Genomic DNA, 24,206 nt, shown 5'->3' on the forward strand with positions numbered 1-24,206 from the left:
TCATTAAAGTTGCAATTGCCCTCTTGCTGCTTTTCTGGTAATTTATTTAAATATGTATTTTTAATTATTGTAAAAATGCCTTTTTATTAATTTTGACTTAATTTGTATCATTTTGTACCAATTTTGTTTGATTTTCTTAATTTTGTGTTACAATGTAGCTGGTTTACATTTTATCTCACATCTATGTTTGGTACCCAATGTGTCATGCATTGTTTATTAAATGTTATTTTATCATTCCAGTTAATTTTTTAATTAACTGGAAGGTTTAACAAGATAATCTGTCCAGTTGGGTTGTGTCCTGTACAAATAAAATGGTTTTTTTTCCACAGATTCGGGATTCAGACATCAATTTAGGGTTTTTACATTTGTGGCAGAACCATCACAAGAGGTGTGGATACTGAGATTACTATGCCTCTGACATCAAGAAAAAAATTCTATTTCCTCAACAGTGAAATAACATCCTTACCGACGTAGGCTGAAAGGCCTCTCAACATTACACCAAAAGCAACATAAAAAGCCAGATTAAAAGGAAAGAAATTTAACTTGTACCAAATACAAGTGGGATGTATGTAAACATCTGATTTTAAGAAAAGTTTAAAAAAAATGCCCCTCTCTCACTATTCTGGCATGTAGGACATAGAAAATAATAGATTCTTAATTGACATATTTGGGCAAATTTAGCCCAATTTAATTTCAAACAATACAAAAACTTGTTATGTTTGTTTTATTTAGTGTATGTAAATATTAGGTTTCAACATTGGTACTGAACACAGCTTCTATAGGATGAAAAGGTCATTATCTGTGGTGAGCTCTACATTTTTTTCATGCTGTCAACATATTACGGTGCACATTATTTTTTTATTATTTTTTATTTATTTATATTTTGGTTGGGCAATACAACTGTATCATGATTTACAGTAAGTATTTAAAGCAGTACTATATAGTGTATTGTATATAGTATAGTGTACTTTATTAAGCAGTGAGCCTGCAAATTACTGATTTTACAGTAAAACCGTTTTATTCTTGTTAGTCGTACAGTACTAATTCCCTATTGTATGTTACTGTAACAATAATTTTATGTTAAAACTGAAATACAGTTGCTACTGGATAATTGTTGTCAATGGTGTGCTGTTATTTTAACAGACAATTTACAATGAAAACCTCATGTTAAAACAAAATCATAAATTCTTCCAAATATAAAAGGTTTTGTGTGAAATGTATTCGTTGCTGTGTGTGTGTGTTGTAGTAACTATTGCTGTTTTAAGCTCCAGAATGTCTTGGTCTTGATAATTTTCAGATTTTTAAATCTAAATCTTAGACAGAGATTGAAATAAGTACATAAATATGTCAATGTTGGCCGAGAAAAGAAACATTGAGAAAGTAAAGTATCAGGATGTATTTACACGAACTTTGAAACTGATGTACATTAATCACTCCAATTCCAGAAATGCTTCTTTCAGTATTTATACATTAGACATTCATTCACTATAATAAAAAACGTCCATCCTTCTTTATATTTAAAATGCTTCCCAACAATAGTCTGTCTAATTTTATGCAATAATACACAGCATTCACAAAAAGCTTGTTACTGTAAGTAAAACCGTTATTATGCCACAGAGGTAAAATTCGACTGAAGCAGCTATTTACATGGTATTGTAAAAGCACCAGGAGAGCAGCTGTTTATTCAGCTCCAACACTGAGTTCCCCGTTTATTTAATCAGCAGGATCATCACGTTCCTCTCTCCTGCTCGTACGTTTTCATCAGAGATTACTGCAAATGTTTTCTGGATTAGTTTCATACAGAAACAACGAACTCGTGTGATGATCGTCCCAGTTCCTACTTTTAAATTCTTTAGCAAAGAGTTAAAAATCCAGCACCGACTGTCACCAGTTGTGCTGTTAGTTTGATTACACATATGTGTCTCTGTGTGTCTTTTCTCTCCACTGCAGCTACTCCTGGTACTGCCTCTCTGTGGCAGTGAAGAAATCCTCTAGATGGTGCTTCAGGTAGTCAAACGTGGGTCTTTCCTCTGCTCTCTCTCTCCAACACTCCTGCATGATGTCATAAAGCTCATCAGGGCAGTTTTCTGGCTTCGGCATTCTGTATCCCCGCTCCAGGTTCTGGATCACCTCTGGGTTAGACATACCTAATCAGGAAGTAAAATTATGATCAATTATAATGAATAAAAGTAAGTGATATCCATCTGATAACATGTACATAAAATTTGTCCTCTGTAGTGGACAGTTGTGGACTCCCTCAACACCACTGAGTTAAGTCATACCGTTCTCTATAGAGGACATTTTACCAGAAATGTACTGGTGGGGTTCTGGGAACTTCTTGTTTCTCTTCACAGAAAATGATGTGCAATAGGAGAACAGGAGGACAGCTTTGGGTGGAAGAAATATCAGTCTAAAATAATTTTTAACAAGCACATTTTGTAATAAAATAAATCAATATTTTTTGTATAAAACTCTTAAAAAGACCTTAAATAATTTCTGAAGCAGTTTAACAATATATAACCCCAGTTTGTTGGTGTTTAGTTAATGTTCTCCTATAGTGGACATTTGTAGTTATTTCTTCCATTTTGTTGTTTTCCTTTTTCGAAATAGAAGCAAGGATTCACCATCAGAATAGTGTAACATTTGTTGAAGAAAACTCAGTTTAGGTAATGTTAAATTCAAGCATTAAGTTTCAATTTATTTCATATTTTTATCTATGGTCGAAATTATACACACAGACTCAAATATGTACATGTATCCCTTCCCTGAGAGCACAGATTCTGCAGTCATCAACCAGCTTTGGGCCTATTTATGGAAGCGTATTTGATCACCCTTAGCATGATACTATCACCGCCTTGTCTTATCTTAATGCTTTCAAACATTCTTCTTGTCATTGTGGCCAAATAGCTCAAGGTTTGGTTTGTTTGACCAGAAAGCTTTTCTCAAGAAGAGATTTGGGGTGTCAATATCGAAGCAGCTATTTCTTTTCTCGTTGGTTCCTTGGTCTCAGCCTGTGGTGATGTAAAACTGACACCACTAAGGACACAAGTTAGAAAGCTGGAGCCTTCATGGTTCCTAGGTTGTTCCAGAGCACGTTTCCTAATTTCCTTTCATGTTGGGACAGTTTGGGTCTTCTTCCAGGGTCTAGGAAATTTGTGACACATTCAAATAACCTGAGTTGTTTGGACTGATGATATTGAAGTCTTTAGTTGGTGACTCTAAAGACTTTACATAAATGTGCAAATATACAATTCCACCCTCATCTGCACTAAGTTCCTTGGGCTTTCCTAATGTATTTTAGAATAGGTTAATCCAGTGAGTGCTGCCAAACAAATTCTTTTTATGCTGAAAACAGAAACTAGCAGCTGCACTGAATAATGGTCACTAAAAGGTTAACAAGTTAACTTGTTAACATAAAAGACATTTCAAAGCCTTCAGCACCACTTATTAATGAGAATGAAATTATATATTTGCACTTAAATCATTGCACAAGTATGTTGTATAACCATTCCACTTTAAATAACAGTTCTAGTAAATTATTAGAGCCCAAAATTTACATGGAGTTGATGCCCAGGATCAATATAGACCATAGCTTTTGGTATTTTCTGTGTAATTCAGTTATTATCCTTTGGGTTAGTTTCCTATGTATGATGTTTCTCTTATCCACTGTTGAGGACACATCGTATCATATTAAAAAATAAAACGTATACTTAGAGGGAGTGTCTACCTGGGTAAGGAATACGTCCATATGTCACTATTTCTGTGAGAAGAATCCCAAATGACCACACATCAGATTTTATAGAGAAGGTGCCGTAGTTTATAGCTTCTGGAGCGGTCCATTTAATGGGGAACTTTGCACCTGTGAACAAAAGAAAAATTATATTTGGAAAAAAGCAAACACATGTCAACACAAACATTTTGGGCTAGTTATAAGTGAGTAAAAATATTAGCTCTTGAAGGACTTCCTACCTTCTCTGGCTGTGTATTCATTGTCCTCTATCAATCTTGCTAGGCCAAAATCTGCAATCTTACAGACGAGATCTTGGGAAACTAGAATGTTGGCAGCCCGCAGGTCTCGATGAATATAATTCTTCCGCTCGATAAACGCCATGCCGTCAGCCACCTGTAGAAGGCAGCACATCATCACACATGCTCTTAGAGAGTGTGTTTGTCTGTGTTCAAGCAAGAAATGAATATCTGTGAAGAATCTGTGTGTATGTTGGCACTGTGGCTGGGCAGATGAACCAAAACCTGGGAGTTTACCACTTCCCCAGGTCACTTGCTTGCAGCTTTTTACCTCTTTTCTGCACTGACGTGCTCCACCCAGGTGGACAGCTGTGCTTACGCAACACAGTCAGACAGAAAAAAGCAGCAGTATTACTTTAGACTTGTCTATTCATTGACTGAGTTTCTGTTTTGGTCACCGACTACATGATTCATTATAAAACATGGACCTCTGATTAAATGTGACACTACACCTGATGACGGAGGGTATCCTTGCATGAGGTGTCTGAATCTAAAAGCTTCACCTTCCAGAGTTTCTGAGCAACTGCGTGTTCTTTTGCCTGTCCATCCAGGTTTTAACTGTGAAGATTTGTTTGAGAAAGGTGTGCATCACAGAAGCTGGAATGTGTCACATACGTGTCAGAGTAGGAAGTGTTCTTCTAAGAAACTTGAGATGTGCACCTCATACTGTTGTTCACAGAAACTTCACATTTAATCTGACTGAGCTTGAGCTGTTTTGTAAAGAAGAATGGGCAAAAATTTCAGCCTTTAGGTGTACAAAGCTGGTAGACACATACCCCAAAAGAAAAGTGATGGGCCACAGTATTGACTCATGGGGGCTGAAAACAAATGCATATCATACTTTTTGGACTTTTATTTAAAAAACATTTTGAAAATTGTACTTGAATTTTATGTTTACTGACTCATTTGGGTAGATCTATCACGCAGAATCCTAATAAAAGTGCTCTGAAGTTTGTGGTTGTAATGTGACGACGTGAAAAAATTCAAGGGGTATAGATACCGTTGAAAATTCCTGTACTAATGTCAAGGTGTCCACCTCAGACCTGTTAGCACCTCTCTGCCCTTTTTGATAACTAATTTTAACTTTTATTAGTCAGTTTTAAAAAACAATATCTGCTTTATACTCCTGTAGTTTGCACATTACTAAAAGAAAATGTCATATTCTCCCAGAAATTACAATTTAAGATACGCCACCACATGATACTAAGAAAACCTTTTATCACAAATGCTGTCGGTGTATGATGGGCTGGCATAAAAGCAGTGTTCGCTGAAAAACCTTCACCACACCGCTCTGCATGAAGCGTAGATCTTTGCACCGAGTTCTGACACGTCTGAGAGTTTGCCTTCTTCAGATGAAGAGTTGTACGCTGTTTAAGACTTTGAAACTTCAGGCTGTCTTCCTGTGGTTGATTATGTCATTCCCACACCCACCATATCCCATAAAGTCGAAGATTTTCTCTGACAAGTAACAGTTTGAGAAGGAGACATTAGTGTCAATTGAAATTCCTTAAGATTTGTCCTGCATGAAGAAAAATATCTTTGTGAATTTAACTCTTCTCTGAGTTCTGTATTAAATTAGCTCAGATTAGTATTAACTCTGGTTAATGTAAGAGAACAACTAGATGAACTCTGAAACTCTTCAACCTTCCCACGCCTTGAAGCACATCCTGTTCACAGGTTGAGAGCTTACTTCATCATAACAGTCACTTTAAATGTATGGAAGTCCTTGCTTTTTAACCAAATAATCTAACTGAAAAATCAGTTAAATTAGTTTAAAACCTTATGTGAATTATTGCATCTGTTGATAAAACATGTTTAAAGAAATTCAGACAAATCTGCGTCATATGAAATGTTCGTTGTGAAATGTTCTCCATTAATTACCTTAGTTGCCACCCTTGAGAAAACTAAAGTGACATAAAAAAAGTTACTGTTTCAGCCTGTTTGTCTGCTTTAAATCCTGTTTATTAGTTAGAATAAAGGTTTTATTTGTTTCACAGCGTCTAGACTTGCAATACCGATTACATGCATGCCTTACTGCACACAAACCCAGCCAAGTCTGCATGTGTTACAAGATTAGTGGTGAATTTAAGACTCATTAATACAGTTGCTGATTTATTGCCCAGAAGGATCGTGCTGAGATTGAGGAAGTGGAAGTATAAATGAGAGGGGATCGGCTACATTAGGTGAAAGGAGTGTTATAATACGAGAGCAGAAGGGTTAAAACGGAGGTATCTCACCTGTGATGACATGTCTATCAGTGTGTTGGTGGATAAATTGCCTCCCTCCTGTGTTTTCAGGTAGTCCACCAAGCTTCCTATGAGAAAGAAATCCTATTAACATTTTTAATTGAAGCACGAACATAATATCTATAAACAGGATTAAAGCCATATTGTATATTGTATTTGAAACATATAATACACAATACCTTCATAAATAAATAAGAGTTATTATGTACATTAAAAAATGTCTCATAAACAACAAAACATTTTACTGTTGTTATGAATAGAGACACATTTTAGCTTTCTTCAAATGTTTTCAGTCATATTTAGATCAAAAAAGGTAACATTTTCTTTTTAACTGATTTTCTGTGTTACTGAACACACGCTACTCCCTTAAAATATTACACATTCACATCACAGCAAATTTTGTGACAAGATGTAACCCTAAACTACCGGTTAGTTTGTACATTTCATGTAACAAATTAAACCAGTGTGGTTTTCATATGTTCCTCATGTGTTAAATGAAAAATGAGTATAGCAGGTAACTTAGGCCCCGTCTCCTCCTTTGGAAATCTTCAAACCTGTCGCGCATCCTGCCACTCTGGTCGAACCTTTTTTGTTTCTTTTTTCATTTAAAGAGTTAGAAATACTTTGTGTCCTATTTTCAGTTTTAATTCCAGGATTAGTTTTTGATCATGTGCTTAACTCATTTGTGACTTCTTTTTTTTTTTTTTTTGCTGGGACATTTCTCTACTTATTTTATTTTATATATAAATATTATTTATTTTACATTGGACATAATTTCAATGAATGCAACTGGCCTGTTTTTTTATATAATGTGTTGTTCAAGTAACTCATGAAATGTTAAATATTTGTTGGCTTGTTTGTGATCTTAACCAGGGACAATTTTTACAAGGTTTTTATAAGGAGGAGACAGGCAATAGGTAGTCCTGTCTCATTCACAAAAACAATGACACATGGGGTTTTCTGTTGCTTAACAAACTAATAAACTACAGATCCAACTTCCTTTGGTCCCCAAAAAATAAATTCATAAGGGTTGCGGTTTATTTCAGAGATTTTCACATGCATGCCATTTAGTCTATGTATAACAGTGCAGAGTTGATCAGAATTATATAGACTTCAAATCATGTATTGTTTTTCCTTTGATCTAATTTAACAACAGAACATGTTAATTCTTCTACTCAAAATGTCACTCCTTTGCTGTATTATATTAGGTTTGAAGGCCAAGGTTCAGGCCTTGCGCATAAGCCAAGTCTCTGATGTATAAATCTTTAGAGTACAAGTCAAGTCGTTGTTTTTGCACTTTAAGTATTCTTCCATGCATTTTGAATGGTATTGTTCTTTCACATATGATGTTTAGACAGATGTACCACATGTTCAAATCACTTGCTCTAAGTCATGTTGCTGTTTATTCTGTTTCCTTTGACCTGGTCCTGTTTTTGCAGCCTTCTCATCCAGTCTGTTCTCAATCCAACATCCTGGAGGTGTCTTCATAGTTTTATGGTAGTAAAAGTTATTGGTAATTTTACAAACAGTTGGATCATATTTAGGAGAAATGAAATACTGATAGTTGCAACTCTGAAGAAATAGCCCTTATTTGTGGAGTAAAACCATGAATGTGCTTTGTTGTGGTCTCTTTGGTTAATGTCTGAGTGTCACTAACTGTGTACAATGCCAAAAAACTTTTACCTTATAATACTAAAATCTCTTTCACTTATGTGTAGTTAAGAAATCAAGAACATTAATAAAAATGTAAAATTTGTAATTGTAATTTAAGACTAAATCAACAGTAAAGGCTTATAGTAAAATCAGAAACAGATGCTGCATTTGGAAGACTAATGACATTTTGGACTTTGTAATTCATCATGGACATAAATGGACAGAGCAGGACCAAAATAGCAGCTGAAATCAGCAAACACAATATTTTGAGGAAGTACAATATAATCTGTCAAGTTGATGTGAACCGATAACTAGAACAGAACAATATTTCCGTACAGATGCTGGCTAAATCAAACCAAAGGAAATACTTTGAGAAGAATGACCGTCCCAGGAAAGAAGAGGCATTCGCTCCTCTGCTAAAGTCTGGAACTTTTTGAAGTTTGAAAGCAAGAGCTATGCTCTTTGTCGAGGTCATAAAGGGAAGCCAGGATGACGCGCCTGCTATTTTTCCTTCTATGTTGTTCTCAATAATGAAAAAAACAAAAACTGGACAAACTGTAAAAAGATGCAAACCTAGTCGGCACAAGAGACAATTGTCCACACATGGATCCTGGACAAAAGGCTGGCCTGAAGTGAAAACACTGCTTTGGTTTAGAAATAACACAAAGGCACTCCTTTCACTTCAGCTCTAAGGCTGTTGTTGTGTTTGTGAAAGCATCTCTCAGTGCATTTTGGTGCTGTCCCTCACAATAGAAGGGATCACAAAGAATTTTGAGGTTTATGGGAACAAGATTCTGCACGCAGACTGTCATGCCCCTATTTTCTAAGTATTTAGAATTAACATTTAGCTTGTACTAGCCATCTAAGAGGAGAGAGGAAAGTAGGAAGATCCATGGACAGGATGCAGAACATATGGTTGTTGTAAAATCTATTGCAAGCTTGTTTATGGTTGCCAGCGCATGATGAAGACCTTTCATCTACGAAAATTCCCCTCAACATGTAAACAACATATAAACATGTAAACACAATTAAAAGAAGAAGAGAAAGTTCATGTTTGTTTGGAAACAATTTAACACCCAGGCAACAAATACAGGAGAGCCTAATGACAAGAAGCTAAAAATACCCAGCATAAACAACCCGAAGCTCCCTTACTCAGGCCTGCTCACATCGCAGCTTTAATGCCCAATCGCCAGTGATAGTTGCACTTTCTATTACCAGTATGTTTGGTGTCATACTAACTAAATACATAATAAAAAAAAAAAGAGAGATGGGCCGATATTAATTTGATTCAACAGAATCACTGGAGTGGAGCATTCATGTGAAAACATTGTGACTCATTAACAGGCTGGAGCTCACACAGCTGCCCGGCCTTTTGTTCAAACATGAGTTCCCACCCAGATTCTGATAACAGATCAACATGTTTAATCCTGAACATCTATGACACTGGGCTAACACCGCTCTTTTGACTTCGCTCTAAGCTCCGAGCTCCAAGCTCCCTCTTCCCAACGCCGTCTTTACGGTAAGGAGGCAGGAGATTAAGGAGGTGATTAATTCAGACAGGCTGAAACATATTTTAGTTGACTAAACCTTTTTCAAATGATTTCACATGACTATCCTTGGACTTTTATCTTTAATTCATCTTTATATATATAAAATAAACACTTAAAGGCAGGTTTGCCTCCTCTCGTAATGATTTCTGATAGGACCTACCATTTTCCATGTACTCTGTGACAATGTATATAGGCTCCTGGGTCACCACGGCGAAGAGACGGACGAGACGGAGATGCTGCAGGTTCTTCATCATGTTGGCTTCTGCCATGAAAGCTTCCACTGACATGGTGCCCATCTTCAGATTCTTTATTGCCACTCTCCTGTCGTTGTTGTAGATACCTGAAAAAGGACATTTGGATCTCAATAGCCATAAAGAATTGCTTAAATCATAAACACTAAAAGTGGGACGACAAAAATTAAAGCCACTGATGTAAAATCATTAATTCAATCTTAAGGCAAAAATTCTGACAAAACTGAAAGAGTCTGGTTTTTGCAGCTTGGTTTGTCTTTTAATGACAAGACATGGGTTGGTATTAAGGCATTGTGATTTTAAATAACCACAGTTTCAAAGGCTCAAAAAATCTTCATAATTTCACTTTTAAAATTTAAAGATCTCATAAAGAGAGGACAGGGAACCTGACAGTCCCCAACCTGTTCCTGCTCAAAGCCATTCAGCTTGCTGACTGAAGGCTGCTTAAACGTTCCCCTTTCTCAAGGATTTTCTTAGGAAACTCTGTTAGCAGCATGTCTGTTAGGCAACTAACTGCAGACCAGCTACAACAGCAGACAGCCTGACTAATTAACCACTTTATATCAGTTTGTCATAATTGTATAACTCCATAAAGAAAGGAACAGCAAAAAGGTATAATATTCTGCACATTAAGATTTTGAAAACTGCTACTAAGTTTAGCAGATGTTCTATATTTTTGACTAAGAAAAACAAAAAGCTCTTATTGATTACATTTTTATATCTTTTTCAATTAATATGTTATTATTTTAGCAGCAGCAGGAATATTTGTAGATGTTCTTTTATAAACAAAAGCAATCAATACATCATGTTGTTTACATTTTTGTGTAAAAAACAGAAAAAGTGAAGTATTTTAGTGAAGGTTAGCATATTGTAAGAATCTCATGTTTATATCTACAGAAATATTTTAGTATGTCTTCAGTTCAGGTCTTCCTTAAAATCTATTTATTTATTATTAACTCCAAATAGGAAATTGCTCTGAATTTGAGTATAATAAATGTAATAAATAATAATAATAATATTAACTCAATATAATGCATGCCAGTTATGATTGTTTTAACTCTCAATTCGTTTTTAATTCCATGTTTGCTTCACAGCTTGAACCTCAAAGTGTCTAAATCATGCAAGAACCCCTCTTATACTATTTCTTGCATAAAATAGTGTAGTGCTTATAATATTACCTAAAATTATTTGAAATTTGATGCCTTCTTTAGTTCTGTTTATTTCTACATCAATTATTCACTCAACAAAGAGGAAAAGCAAAGATTTTGTGCAGTTTAATCATTTTAATTTAGAACTTTCAGCTTTATATTTTTCATGAAAAGTTTGCCTCGTGTTTCCTGTGGAAATTGTTCACAAAAGAATAGTTAGTATCCAGCCATACATACCGAACAGGTCATAAACATATCAGAATTAAAACATGCATTTTCAAGAAGAAAATTATACATTCAGGGTTACTCTCAAATTTACTAAATCTCATTTTTATTTTTAGAGATATGCATCTTTCTGGGAACTAAATAAAGCAGGTCAATACATTTGCTGCTATCGTTTTTTATATGTGTTGTTTCAACATCAGCTAAATAGCACTAGATCATCGTTGCTATGATTAGGTTCAAAGGTTTCTAAATCAAAGCAAATGCTGAGAAGACTGGACCATTTTTTTTGACAACCAATGCTTCCAGTAAAGAAATTGCACTAAATTTTATCTTCAAAGTAAGTAACTTCGCTGAAAGTCTTCAGTCTGTAAAAAATCTGTTTTTTTAAGTTTTTGTTTTTTAGTTTTGGTCCAACTCTCAACCTAATCAAAGTCAACTTGCTTCACCTTCAGTGTTACATGTAACAGTTATTTTTTATCACCACTGTTTTAAAAAGGTTTTAAAACTCGGTTCTGTTCCAGTTGCTGATTAGACAAGGCTCCACTTTGGAAATTACGTTCAAACATCAAAACGCACACAGTGGCTGCACATGGCTGCAATGAAAGGCTCAATAAGTGACTATGGGTTAAAATTGGCAATAAAGCTGAATGAGAAATAAAACCTTTTTCCCTAGAGTGAGAGCAGACATTTTCTTGAGAACATTTAAATAGTAGGGAATAAAAAGAAATGTTCTTTACTATTTTATTTACATTTGTGATTGGTTAGCAGGTTAATGAACCAATCAGAAGTTAGGATCTATTTTAGGCTACACAGTAAAAGTTAAAATGTATTTATGATATTATGTAACTCAGGAAATATTAAATAATTAATTAAATACTGAAGGAATATTAGGCTTTAATATATAGTGAATTAAAATGTTAAATTGTGACTTAATTTAATCAATATATATTTTGTCAACTAATTAGATACACAATAATTTGCAAATAATTTATTTCTTGGATTGGGGCACTATTGGACTTCCAAAGTTAAAGGGAATTTAAAATCCCAATACTCGATTCTTCCTCAGTTATTTTTATTACTTTCAACGTGAATGTATGAACACAGACTATATTACCAAAAGTATTCACTCACTCATCCAAATAACTGAAATTAGGTGTTCCAATCACTTCCATGGCCACAGGTGCATAAATCAAGCACCTAGACAGGCAGACTTTCTACAAACACTTGAGAAAGAATGGGTCACTCTGGCAAACTCAGTGAATTCAATTCAATTCAGTTTTATTTATATAGTGCCAATTCACAACACATGTCGTCTCAAGGCACTTTACAAAGTCTATTCAAGTCTGGTTCATACATTCCAACTAATCCTAACTATAAAACAGTGCAGTCAGATTCAGTGTATTATTCAAATTGGTTAAAAGTTTTTCCTTCTATTGAAACCCAGCAGATTGCATCAAGTCAGTGACTTGCAGCATTCATTCCCTTTGGATGAACATGTGGCGACAGTGGGCAGTGGCTTGCATTTACTTTGCAGCAATCCCTCATACTGAGCATGCATGTAGCGACAGCGGAAAGGAAAACTCCCTTTTAACAGGAAGAAACCTCCAGCAGAACTAGGCTCAGTGTGAGCGGCCATCTGCCACGACCGACTGATGGTTAGAGAGAACCGAGCAGAGACACAAAAAGAACACAGATGCACTGATCCAGGAATACTTTCTATGGGAAAGAAAAGATGAACATTAATGGTTCCAGCGTGGTACTGTGATAGGATGACACCTTTGCAACACTTCCTCACTCCTAAATATTCCATCACCAACTGTCAGTGGTATTATTAGAAATTGAAAGAGAATGGGGACGGATGGGAACGACAGCACCTCAACCATGAAGTGGTAGGCTATGTAAACTGATGGAGTGGCGGCACTCATATTGCGCAGAGGTCGCCAACTTTCAGCAGAGTCAATCACTACAGAACTCAAGTTTCATGTGGCCTTCAGATTAGGTCAAGAACAGTGCGTACAGAGCTTCATGGAATGGGTTTCCATGGCCAATCAGCTGCATTCAAGCCATAAATCATCAAGTGCAATGCAAAGTGTTTGAATGCAGTGGTGTAAAGCACACCACCATTTGACTCTAGAGCAGTGGAGGAGCGTTCTCTGGAGTGATGAATCACATTTCTCCATTTAGCAATCTGGTGGAAGAGTCTGGGTTTGGCTGTTGCCAGAAGTACGGTACTTGTCTGACTGTACTTTGCCAAGTATAAAGTTTGGTGGAGGGAGGATAATGCTGTGGGGTTATTTTTCAGGAGCTGAGCGTAGTCCCTTAGTTCCAGTGAAAGGAACTTTGAATTTTTCAGCACACCAAGAGATTTTGGACAATTTTGTGCTCCCAACTTTGTGGGAACAGTTTGGGGACGGCCCCTCCCTGTTCCAACATGACTTCACCTGTGCACAAAGCAAGGTTCATGAAGACATGGATGAGAGAGTTTGGTGTGGATGAGCTTGACTGCCCCGCACAGACCTCAACCTGATTGAACACCTTTGGGAGAAGAGCAAAGACTGAGAGCCAGACCTTCTCGTCCAAACATCAGTCTATGACCTCACAAACCTTTAAAAAGATTCCCATGAACACGCTCCTAAACCTTGTGGACAGCCTTCCCAGAAGAACTGAAGCTGTTATAGCCAAAAATGGTGGACCAACGTTATATTAAACCGTATGGATTAAGATGGGATGTCACTTAAGTTCATATGCGAGTCAAGGCAGGTAAGTGAATACTTTTGGCAATATAGTGCAGGTAATATGAAACAGAGAAAATGTGATTTTAATCTTACTTTGGTAAACAGAACCTCCCAACCCTGTAATATCAACTGTGGTTTGCACTAATTTATGTATGAATGAAAGCATTTTCCATCATGTGACAACTATAAACAATTGCTTGGTTCAAATATGTGCTGTTCTAATAACAGTCTCACATGACTCTCATGGAGACTGGCTCTCTGGAAAACTAACAATAAATAACATGAACTCAACCAAAGCCACAACCAACCAATTTGTTCTTTCTTTCACATGAAACCCTTTGCTACACGGCAAGCGTGAAGTGTAAAGCAATGAGGGAACAAATCTTTATCTACTAATAAAAGTATTTCTCTGTCTCCTTTTCCTTCTTTTTGTTTTGCACTGATGGTTATCATTTATTGTGCTTTTCAAAAGTCTTAATACCCCTTGAACTTTATTCACACTTCCTCATGTTTTAACCACAAACTGCTATGTATTTTATTAGGATATTTTGATATAGACATCCAATAATAATTGTGAAGTGGACAGAACATGATGCAAGGATTTCAACATTTTTTACAAATAAAATCCTGAAAGTGTGGTTGAATTTTGGCATGTATTCATCCCCTTGGTATACTAGCTCGCAGAACCACATTTTCTTGCAAACCCTTTAGGGTAAAGTCTCTACCAGCTGGATTGATGCATCTAGAGAAATCTTTGTCATTTCTGTTTTTTTCAAAGTAGCTCAACCTCAATCTGATTAGTTAAAGAGAGTTTCTGAACATCATTGTGCAAGTTCTGCCCCAGAGGTTTAATTAGATTAAGCTTGAGGTCATTCTAACTGATGAATATCCTCTGATCTGAATCACTGAGATGTCGTTCTGGCTGTTTTTTAAGGTTATATACAGCCAGGTGAACCTCCTTCTTTCAGGATTGCCTTGTAGTTAGCTCCATCCATCTGCCCATAAATTGTGACCAACTTCCCTACCCATCTTGAAGAAAAGGTATCCCCTCAGCATAATGCTGCCAACACTGATTGTTTACGATAGACATGGTGTGCTTTGGATGTTAGTGGCCTCTGAAGCTCATTGGTTACACTGGATTTTATGTAGAGGTAAATGAGTAAAAGGGGCTTAGTACATATGCACACAAGTTTAAAATAAATTTTTATAAAACAGAAATTGAAAACCACACTCCATCTCCTTCCATTTCACAGTTATGCATTACTTTGTGTTGGTATGTAATATAAAATCCCAATCAAATATATTGAAGCTTGTGTTTTTTGCATCACAAAATGTGAAAACGTTCAATGGAGGTCTGTAGGTGCTCTCATGTTCATTGGCGTCAGAAAACATTTCGTTTGGATGAGGGTGGACAAACAAAGAGCAGAACAATGCTGCGAACAGAAAGTGGCAGTGAAATGAAGGCAAGTCCCATGGTTAATGATGTTTAGCTTTTGTTCAGTGGTGTGTTTTGAGGTTAAATGGTGCTGGCAAATGAGGATGGAAAATAAAGGGGAAATTACCCCTTCAACTGAATGATAATGAGGTTGTGGCCTAACCAATGTGCTTGTGATCAAAACATTTTGCTCCTCTTGTTTATCTCAAGGCTGCAGGATGCAATTCAAACTGTTGTTAGGAAGCAAATCTTAAAGATTGATGAGATCATCAAAAAGTTAGAGATGAGTATTTGGAGGAATGATGCACGTCAGGGTTAATACTACACATTATTATTTCGTTAAGCAGCTCAAACAAACCTACAATTAGGACTGAGCTGAAGGAAACTCTTTTGCGCACACTGCAGAAAACTCTGGCTCCTGGCAGGCACACAGTCTAGCTCCCAACCAGACCGGGCATTTTCACAAGTGATGTATCTGCGCACAATTTTCCTGAGTACACAAGTTAAATCTCATGCCAATGGAAAACAGCTTACCCATCCAGACTTCTCCAAACTGTCCGGCTCCGAGCCTGCGCTCCAGCTTCAGGGACTCCCGGGGTATCTCCCACTCGTCCTGCCACCAGGGTTTCTGTGGCACTCTGGACTGACAGGGCTTCACTAGAACTGAGCACAATCCATCTGGTTCACCTAGAGAACAGAATATGCAGCAAAAATGTAAATTTTTAATTTCTAAGTAATCAGAAGTGTAGATTGATCCTTTAGGAGGCATAAATACGGGAGTAATGTTGGACGAGCTCCTTCAGAGAGTTGAAGGATATCTTGGTTGTGACGTAGAAGCCTCCATTGTCCATGTTGCGGATCCTGTAGTGCTTCACACCTTCCCCAGTGTTGTGGTCCAGATCTCGCACGGACAATGAGTATGACCCTGTAGCAGCAATAAAGACGAGTAGAGAGCATGTATTGAAACATGTCCTGACCAGAACAGACTGAGCAAGAAGAATGACAAGTTTAAATACTGATGGCAACAGATTTAAACATGTAGTTTACTTTTAACATGGTTTTTTGGAGGATCTGTAAAGAAAGTTGAAGCCACTTGTCAGACATTCATAAAATCAATCAAACGTTCTTCAAAAATTGTTTGTTACCATGAAAACAATATGTCATGGTAATTTTTTCCTCGTTTTGCTATCTTATTTATATTTTAAAATCCTACCCTCCAAAAACAATGTCACATGGCACGGGTGACGTCACATAAGGAAGCTGATCAGAGCTCCTTTTGAGAAAAAAAGATTTTTTTCTATTTTCTTTAATACTTTTAATCAAATTCCTTCTTCAAATGTGTTTACTTATATTCTGTTGCTACTGAAAAACATTTGAGCCATATGTGAAAGCACTGCATGGACTAAATGAAAACTTTGCAGGCATAATGTGAAAAGGACCAGGGCAGGCTGTCCTGGTCAGATTTTATTGTTAAAGATCTTCCGTGCTCATTTCAAGCCAAACGTATAGTTATTTCCATCAAGATAGTAATTAAGTCCCAATAATGTTTCCTGCACAACTGATGCATCACCTGCTACCTCTTGACATAATTCCCAGAAGGACAGACCTTTAATGAGTCTAATGGGGCTCATTGGGGTCAAACTCTGGTTAAAACATGTAAAGTTGAACCAAAATTGGTTACAAACTTTTAGTTTGCCCCAGTCTATGCTAATGCCAACTGATCAGTCTGATCTTGGGTGTCTGGGGACTGTCATCGACCCGAATACACACAAGGCAGAATTAGAAGATTTTTTTATTTGGGGTGCTTTTTATATAAAAGAAATGCATGTTGTGAGATCCTGCAGTGGAAATCCCCAATTCATTATATTGGTGTGTCTTTTGCGTTGTCAGTCTACACCTGTAGGTTGGATCTGTAAATCGTGACAAGATGTTATTTGGATGGCTTGTGGGTAACCCTGCTGAAATGTGGCCAACCTATATCAAGTTCAATAACAGCAGTTTGTAAACCATCCATAAAAAACATTTATATTAAGCTTGTGCTGATTCAGCCTTGGTAACAGCTCAGTATATTTATACATTAAGTAAAACACTGCTAAAAATAAGTTTCAACCACCTGTAATTTCTTTGTACCTTTGCTCCAAGAAAACAGATTTTCTTGCAATCTTTTAAAATGATATTGTGCAATGGCCTTTGGCTGCTTTTGATTTTCTCTCAAGTTATGCACCTGACTTTGTCAGGGTGTTGTGCAGCATTTGCTGAGAAAATGAGGGAAGTAAAGAACAAAATACATTTTATCTGAGAGATACATAAACCCTCCATCTGTCATTTTCTGTAGGTCACATTTTCAGCAATTGTATCTGTTTGGGGATCACCTTGTTGATGCTAAAATGCTATTTTCTGTTTGTCAAGCTGTCATCTTTGGGATTTTTCCTATTAGTTCCACTAAAGAAATATGAACCAATTTTATAATCGTGACTGTTTTTAAAAAAAAAGTACCCATCAATCCTAATTAACACGTGTTCTTTGAGAAATACCGCTATACCAGCCAAATTCCCAAAGAAAAACGTTGAAAAATCTTCAGAGAAACAGAAACAATACTGTTTGAGACCAGATAGCACGAAACTCTAGCTACTTGAAAGCAGATTTGGATAAATACAAGTCTCAAGGGGTAATTCAGAAAAAAAAACAGAAATCAAACAGATAAAGCAAATAAACAGGAAGGAGCGTATGGGAAATTTAGAGCCTATGGAGAGGATTCAATTCATGCAACATGAGTTATTACTTGTTCCATTTATTAAATCGCTAACAGAAGATTAAACCGAGAGCATTTCACCTTTGGAAGTCTCGCTTTCTCGAATCAAGAAAGAGCCCTGCGTGTTTCCTGGAGCCAAGAGGAGCCTCATGGCATCGTTTCTAGAGATGTTCTTGAAGAACCACCTGCAACACAAACGCACTTTGAGTCACCACTTCCTTTCCCTCAGAGACCCAGCATGCATTACGTGAGCTGAGAGAAAACCAGATGAGATGGCGCTGAGGCCCATGACATTATGCTTCCTTTGTGACATACGATTCAGTCTCCACTGTGGTCATAGCAATGAAGTTGTATGGGATGTAGCCCTGCTGGCCCGTGGTGAGAGACTCAGCCAGGTACCACTCTGCGTCATTCCTGGAAGACAGAAGAGATGCTAGCTGTTTACCGTACAGGAGTGTGAGGTGTTAGGGATCAAGCAGTTTCATCCCCAGAACAAACACATTGAATGAACTCGTATAGTCACGCGGATCCTTTGCAGCATAAATAACTGCAGCATTAAATGAACCACATCATGCTTGGCAGGCAAAAAATTATTTATGCACAGAAAAAAGCATATACGCCAACTATTTAGCTTTAATCTTCCCCACAATAAGCACATCTAGTTAAAACCTTGTAGCAGAACCAAAGACAGTTCTCCCTAAAATCTAATGTTAATCAGGCCATTAATAATAGATCGCACATCCACACTTATCAGAGTAAACCAGTCTTTATATTGGTTTAAGAGGGATTTAAACCAAGATAAGGATAGAGACAGCTCTGTCACTAATGTCTTGCACTGTTTTACTGTCCGCATCAGTTATTCAGATAAAGTGGCGGTTCGAAATTTAAGTTATCACAATGAACTATCACTAATGAACGTCAGCTACTGCATAATATAACTGTCAAATTGAGTAATAGATTTGGTATGAGCACTGGGATTTTCTAAAAGACGTAGTGCATTCAAGTTGTTTGTTCCAACTTATCAAATACCAAGAGTTCAAGACATTTTTCTGTTCTAAATTAGTTTTTAAATCAATAAAAAAAAATGAATATTTAAGCTGACATGCTATAACAGGAATAAATTTGGTCATTAATAAACAAAAAAAATATTTTTACTTAATTTTTTTTTGTAATTCACAAGCTGGATTCTCAAGATTCAAAATGTATCTCTGCGATGTGCCGATGTTCATCCAAGAGTAAGTCATTAACAAATTAGAATGTATACTGTTTGTGCATCCCAGCAAATATTCTGGACAGCTATGTGTATTTATGTATATTTTATATTTACTCAAAGAAATGACTTTTTTTGTGTAAATACGTAACCAAAAAAATCCACCACAGACTTTTGATTGTTTTCCTAGAGTAGTATTTTTCCTATGAAAACTTGGGTTTTTTTCTTTGGGTTCTGTATTATAAAAAATTTTTAGGCATCTTTTTTGCACCTATTTAACGTTCTGCATTTGAGGGTGACAGGAAACTTTGGTTGAGCTCGTGTTTTTACAGCATCCTTGCTCGGGAAACACACCGGAAACATTTATAATTCATTTCATGTGAACAGAACCACAATGACACCAGAACCAACAATGAGAGAATTACTTAAAACATTTATAAGAATATATTTGGTGTCAAAAGTTGTTAATATACTTCAGATCAGACTTTAGTCCCAAACATCTAAATTGAGTTTTGGTTGCTGTGGAGAAGATTAGAGCTTTAACTGCATTGTTGTTTAGAGTTGTTTTTGGTTTTTGCAGGTTTTATATGTGTGGGTTTAAAAGCAGCTCACTTGTTGATAATCTTGAGTTTGTCTCCTTTGTTGAAGCCCAGGTCTCCTTCATGTTTGGGTTCATAGCTGTAAATGGCCACCCCAATGTTATCTGCAAAAAAAAAAACATTCTTAGTTTTAATTAGCTCAGATAAATTAAGACAATGGTTAGTGCTCAATGCATTGTGTTGGGGGGCTTCAGCTTTTCTCCGGGTCTTTTTTGACAAACTTTGCACTTCTGCGATGACAAAGCCGAAAGCAGAGACCTCCTTGACCCATGCAGCATGAAATTTCCGTCGTAAAACCTCTTAGAAGTGCTAGAGTTTCCTTTTGTACAGAAGAACTTTAGTTAAATTAAAGAACGATGTGTTTATAACTGAAAGAAAAGGCTTTCCTAATTCTTTTGTGAGACACACCAAAAACTATCCAGTATTGTGCTTCTGAATCTCAGTGCCGTCATTGACACTGTTAAACATCATAGATTTTGGACAGGTTAGAAATATGGGTTGTTTTTTGATCCAGTTCTTAATTTGGTTGAAACATATTTAAGACGTCTCTTGGGAATTTCATTTCTACCAACGTAAGTATAGCTGACGGAGCACATCAGGGCTGTTTGGACTATTAGTCTTTGTATACCTCCCCTTGCGCGTATCATTCAAAAATACAATCAACATCATAATTATAACTTATAGCTTTACATTTAATTATTATCTAATGCCTACACTATCTTATTCATTGTATCGTGGATATAAGTACATAAATAGCAAACCTCTGTTTACAACTAAACAAATTAAAAACAGTAATACGCATTTTTGGTTAAAACGTTAGAGGCAAAAATGACACCATCTCTTTTCACTTTGTGGTAAATATAAAAGCAAAAATCTTCAGTTTAATAATAGAGATAATCAAAGGTTTAAAAGTCAGAGAAACCATATAACTCAGTCTGACTTTTATTATATGAAGTATATAAAAAAAAGTTACAGATTTCCTATTAAAAAATAATTGGCTTTTCAAAATCTGCTATATACAAACCACAGTTATGTTAAATACGAGAATCTGTATGCGTACTAAGGTACTAAGAAGTCAGAAATTATTATTGCAAAATTTTTGTGCTCGTTTTCAGATCTCTGCACTGGTTACCTGTTGAAAGCAAAATAAATTTTAAAATCCCATTACTTGTGGAGAAAGCAATAAATGGCCACATTCTTCACTGTATGAGATATGCTGTCTCAGTATTAACCGGATCGCTTGACACTCATTTCTTTTTATAATCATTTTTGTGGGAAACAAACAACATAAAAAGCAACACAGAACTGCAGTTGTACCCAGAATAGAAATATAATTCTGTAAATACAGGAGCCTGTCATTGGAAACATGGGATGTGAGACACTGGAAGGATGCATAATGTGATTTTTTTTCACAACATGTTTAAAAATGTGCACATATTTCTTGTATTGAATCAGATAATGAACATTTCCGTGGTAAATTAGACTTCATACCAACTGTAATATTCAGGAAGTTGGACATTTCCAAGTGTCAACATGGTAACCGAGCAGCCGGCTAGATCCGCAGCTCTTATTTTAAAGAAAATGAAAAAGGAAACTTGCGTGGACAGAACAAAGATGGTGGAAAATGGAAAATGCTGTAAAAACAGGTTCTGAACTGACAGTCGTAATCAGTACCATTGCCCTTTTAGAATGACGACAGTAATGGACAGGACATAGAAACATGTTCAACAATCTGACTGAACATTATTTTAATGTTATATTTGAAGTGTTTCCCCCCAGATGAGTTCTTCTAAACAGAGCTGTGTTCAGTCCAATTAAAGATAACAAGTGCTGTTTAATGCTTTTGAACAGAAATTAAAATTTAATCTGATGCAAGGAGACAAAGACAGAAGTTTTACCTGGTAAAGGTGAAGTCGGAGGCGTATACTGTGACGGGTATGGAATCACCTGGTCTGTATACTGGGTGGACAATAAAAAGACAGGATTAGACACACAAAAACAGTTAAGGATTCAAGCAGACACTCATGTTTCTGGTTTGGATAGACAGCTCTTGACGCTAAATTCATGTCGGTTTTGGGTTTTTGTTTCTCTGGAAACAAACCGTCTCTGCATGTTGTGTCACACGCAGGTGGTTTTCTCCCTAAATCCTAATCTAATGGGACATCTAAGTCACAGCGAGGAAACCAAAACAACACCGAGGGAATAGTTACACTCCTATTTATCACACACACAAAAGATAACTTCTACAGTTATTTAAGTTATTCAACTCTGTTGTACCGAAGCGGCCTGAAACAGATTGTGCTTTATTCTTTTTTTTGTGTGTTTACACAAACAGAATGAATTGTGGGAGCCCATTAACAGTTCACACATTCTGGTTGTGTGGTTATTCACATTCAACTATTTAAGTGCAAACATGAGATGCACATCCACTTACTGGATTGCTCGCCTGGGGAGGAATGGGGCAGTTGCAGTGCTCACAAATTTCGTCCAAGTTCTCAATCCATTCGCTGTCTGAGTCCGAACTGCAGGCGCATCCCATCTTTTCTGCAATTTCCAACTGCAAGTTAGTTTTTTCAGAGAACACAGTTATGGTTTATGCAATCTTTTGTTCTGGCAATGACTATGACAGGTACAAGGGAATGTTTTGGGCGGATGCTACTGAAGATTTTGACTCAAAATGGAGGATGACGTCTGCGCTATTGCACACACTTTAAACCTATGAAAAAGTTTAGGGCCCCAATTTTCTTTCAGACTTGAATGGTTTGCTTTAAGAAATACACAACAATGTTAATCTCGTATAATCTGTCGTCTGCATGTGCTGTGTTTTGTATTTTCACACTAAAGCACCGTATAAACAAGCTTTCTCAAGCTTGCTCGACTCCCCTGTTTAGAAACTTGTGGAAAGAGGGTCAGCGGGCTAATCGCAACAGACGTCTGTCCCAGAGGCTTAAAGCCATGAGAAATCTGCAAATGTCTAAATAACAACCCACCACTTGCTGCAAAGGGCTCCTAAGGATGAATCACAAGGGGGATCACCAGGGTATGAAGAAATTATTTCATCAGATCTCATAGGCTTTCTGGCCCACACTTGGGGAGTCACACAAGTCAGCATTTTCCACTCAGGGGCTATCCTCTGCCTTTCTTTTTCCATTATTATTATTATTAGCAGCTGAAGGCCTTTTCAAAAACAAACTGTTGAATTCTAACAGGATATAGCAGATATGTACACAAAACAAGCACTTGAGCTCTCCATCATGAGAGGACTTTCAAGTAGTAGTTTTTTAACAGTAAGAACATACTTGAGTCTGGAGATTAATGTAATGCTACCGTTGTTTAAAATATCTATTGTTGTACTGAATAGTTAATTGTTCTGTTTGACAGCATAGACAGTTAATGGTTTACATCTAAACAAATGGGCAGATGAATAAATATAACATGGTGGAAAGTTTGCATATTAATTTCTTAAAACAATACTTAAAATACAGCCTTTAAAAAAATCTATCCTTATGAAAAAATTAAAAGACAGAAATAAAAGAGAGAACTTTCGCAAGAACACAATAAAGGTTGGAAATTGGAATATGTGCATCTTTGATCGTTGCTGGTAACTGCATGTTCAAACTTAAACTTTTAAAGTTGAAACCATCACAAGTTTACAACTCACCTGTTAAATTAATTCAATCTTTCCTTAAGCATCCAATAATGTCAGATTTCAGATGCCGCCATCAAGATTTCTGTTCTTCAGAGCTGTATTTATTGTACGGAGCTACTTGCCAAGAGAGGAGCTTTTTTACACGCCAAATCTTGGTGTGAAGATGTCATCATCCGCCTCGCCTATTATAACTAAGACTGCAAACAGAGCTGATGTGGTGGTTCGTACAGACACACACACACACACACACATGCACATATGGAAGAGCGACCCAGAGAGTTTCCTGTCGTTGAAACTTTGAGGGTTGCTCTGCAGTCTTTCTAACAGGTGTTCAATGTGCAGCTGTGTGCTAGCAAAGGGGAACGTTATGGGCTCCAAGACAAAAAAGGGGGTCAGGACAGCACCTTTCCCAGAAGATAAGAATGTTCCAATGCAGTTATAAAAGGAGGCCTTGATAGGATGGCGGTGACGCAACGCTTGTGTATTTTTGTCTTGGTTTTCACCATGTAATGTGGGAGTTTACTGAACTCTGTAAGGTGCATCATCAGTGTGCAGCTGACTTGGTGAACACACGTAGCATTTAAAAATCACATAGGTTTCTAATGAAATGGTTTACATTTACACCAAGAGTGGTACCACATGGGCAAATTTGCAGCAGCTGTGCTTCCTGTGTTTTGGGTTGAAATTCTAGGTTTAGTATCAAGGGCACACTCAGAAATATGGTTTG

At 36.7% G+C, this 24,206-nt stretch overlaps 1 protein-coding gene across 2 annotated transcripts; it reads right to left on the reverse strand.

The window, feature by feature from the left end:
* Positions 1-1,381: 1,381 nt before the first annotated feature.
* lck (LCK proto-oncogene, Src family tyrosine kinase) lies at positions 1,382-23,668 on the reverse strand. Of its 2 annotated transcripts, none has more exons than XM_047346268.1 (13): positions 23,492-23,668; positions 22,265-22,374; positions 21,729-21,789; positions 19,844-19,934; positions 18,337-18,435; positions 18,103-18,206; positions 16,045-16,194; positions 15,804-15,956; positions 9,636-9,815; positions 6,264-6,340; positions 3,970-4,123; positions 3,728-3,859; positions 1,382-2,147 (listed from the first exon to the last, which is right to left on the reverse strand). In XM_047346268.1, exons 2-13 carry the CDS (start codon positions 22,367-22,369, stop codon positions 1,951-1,953), a joined length of 1,503 nt encoding a protein of 500 aa, XP_047202224.1. In that variant the 5' UTR covers positions 22,370-22,374; positions 23,492-23,668; the 3' UTR covers positions 1,382-1,950. The 2 variants fall into 2 exon arrangements, with proteins under 2 accessions (XP_047202224.1, XP_047202225.1); XM_047346269.1 differs by having other exon boundaries at positions 22,265-22,387.
* Positions 23,669-24,206: the final 538 nt, after the last annotated feature.

The sequence above is a fragment of the Girardinichthys multiradiatus genome, chromosome 19, assembly GCF_021462225.1.
Source record: "Girardinichthys multiradiatus isolate DD_20200921_A chromosome 19, DD_fGirMul_XY1, whole genome shotgun sequence".
Lineage (NCBI taxonomy): Eukaryota > Metazoa > Chordata > Actinopteri > Cyprinodontiformes > Goodeidae > Girardinichthys > Girardinichthys multiradiatus.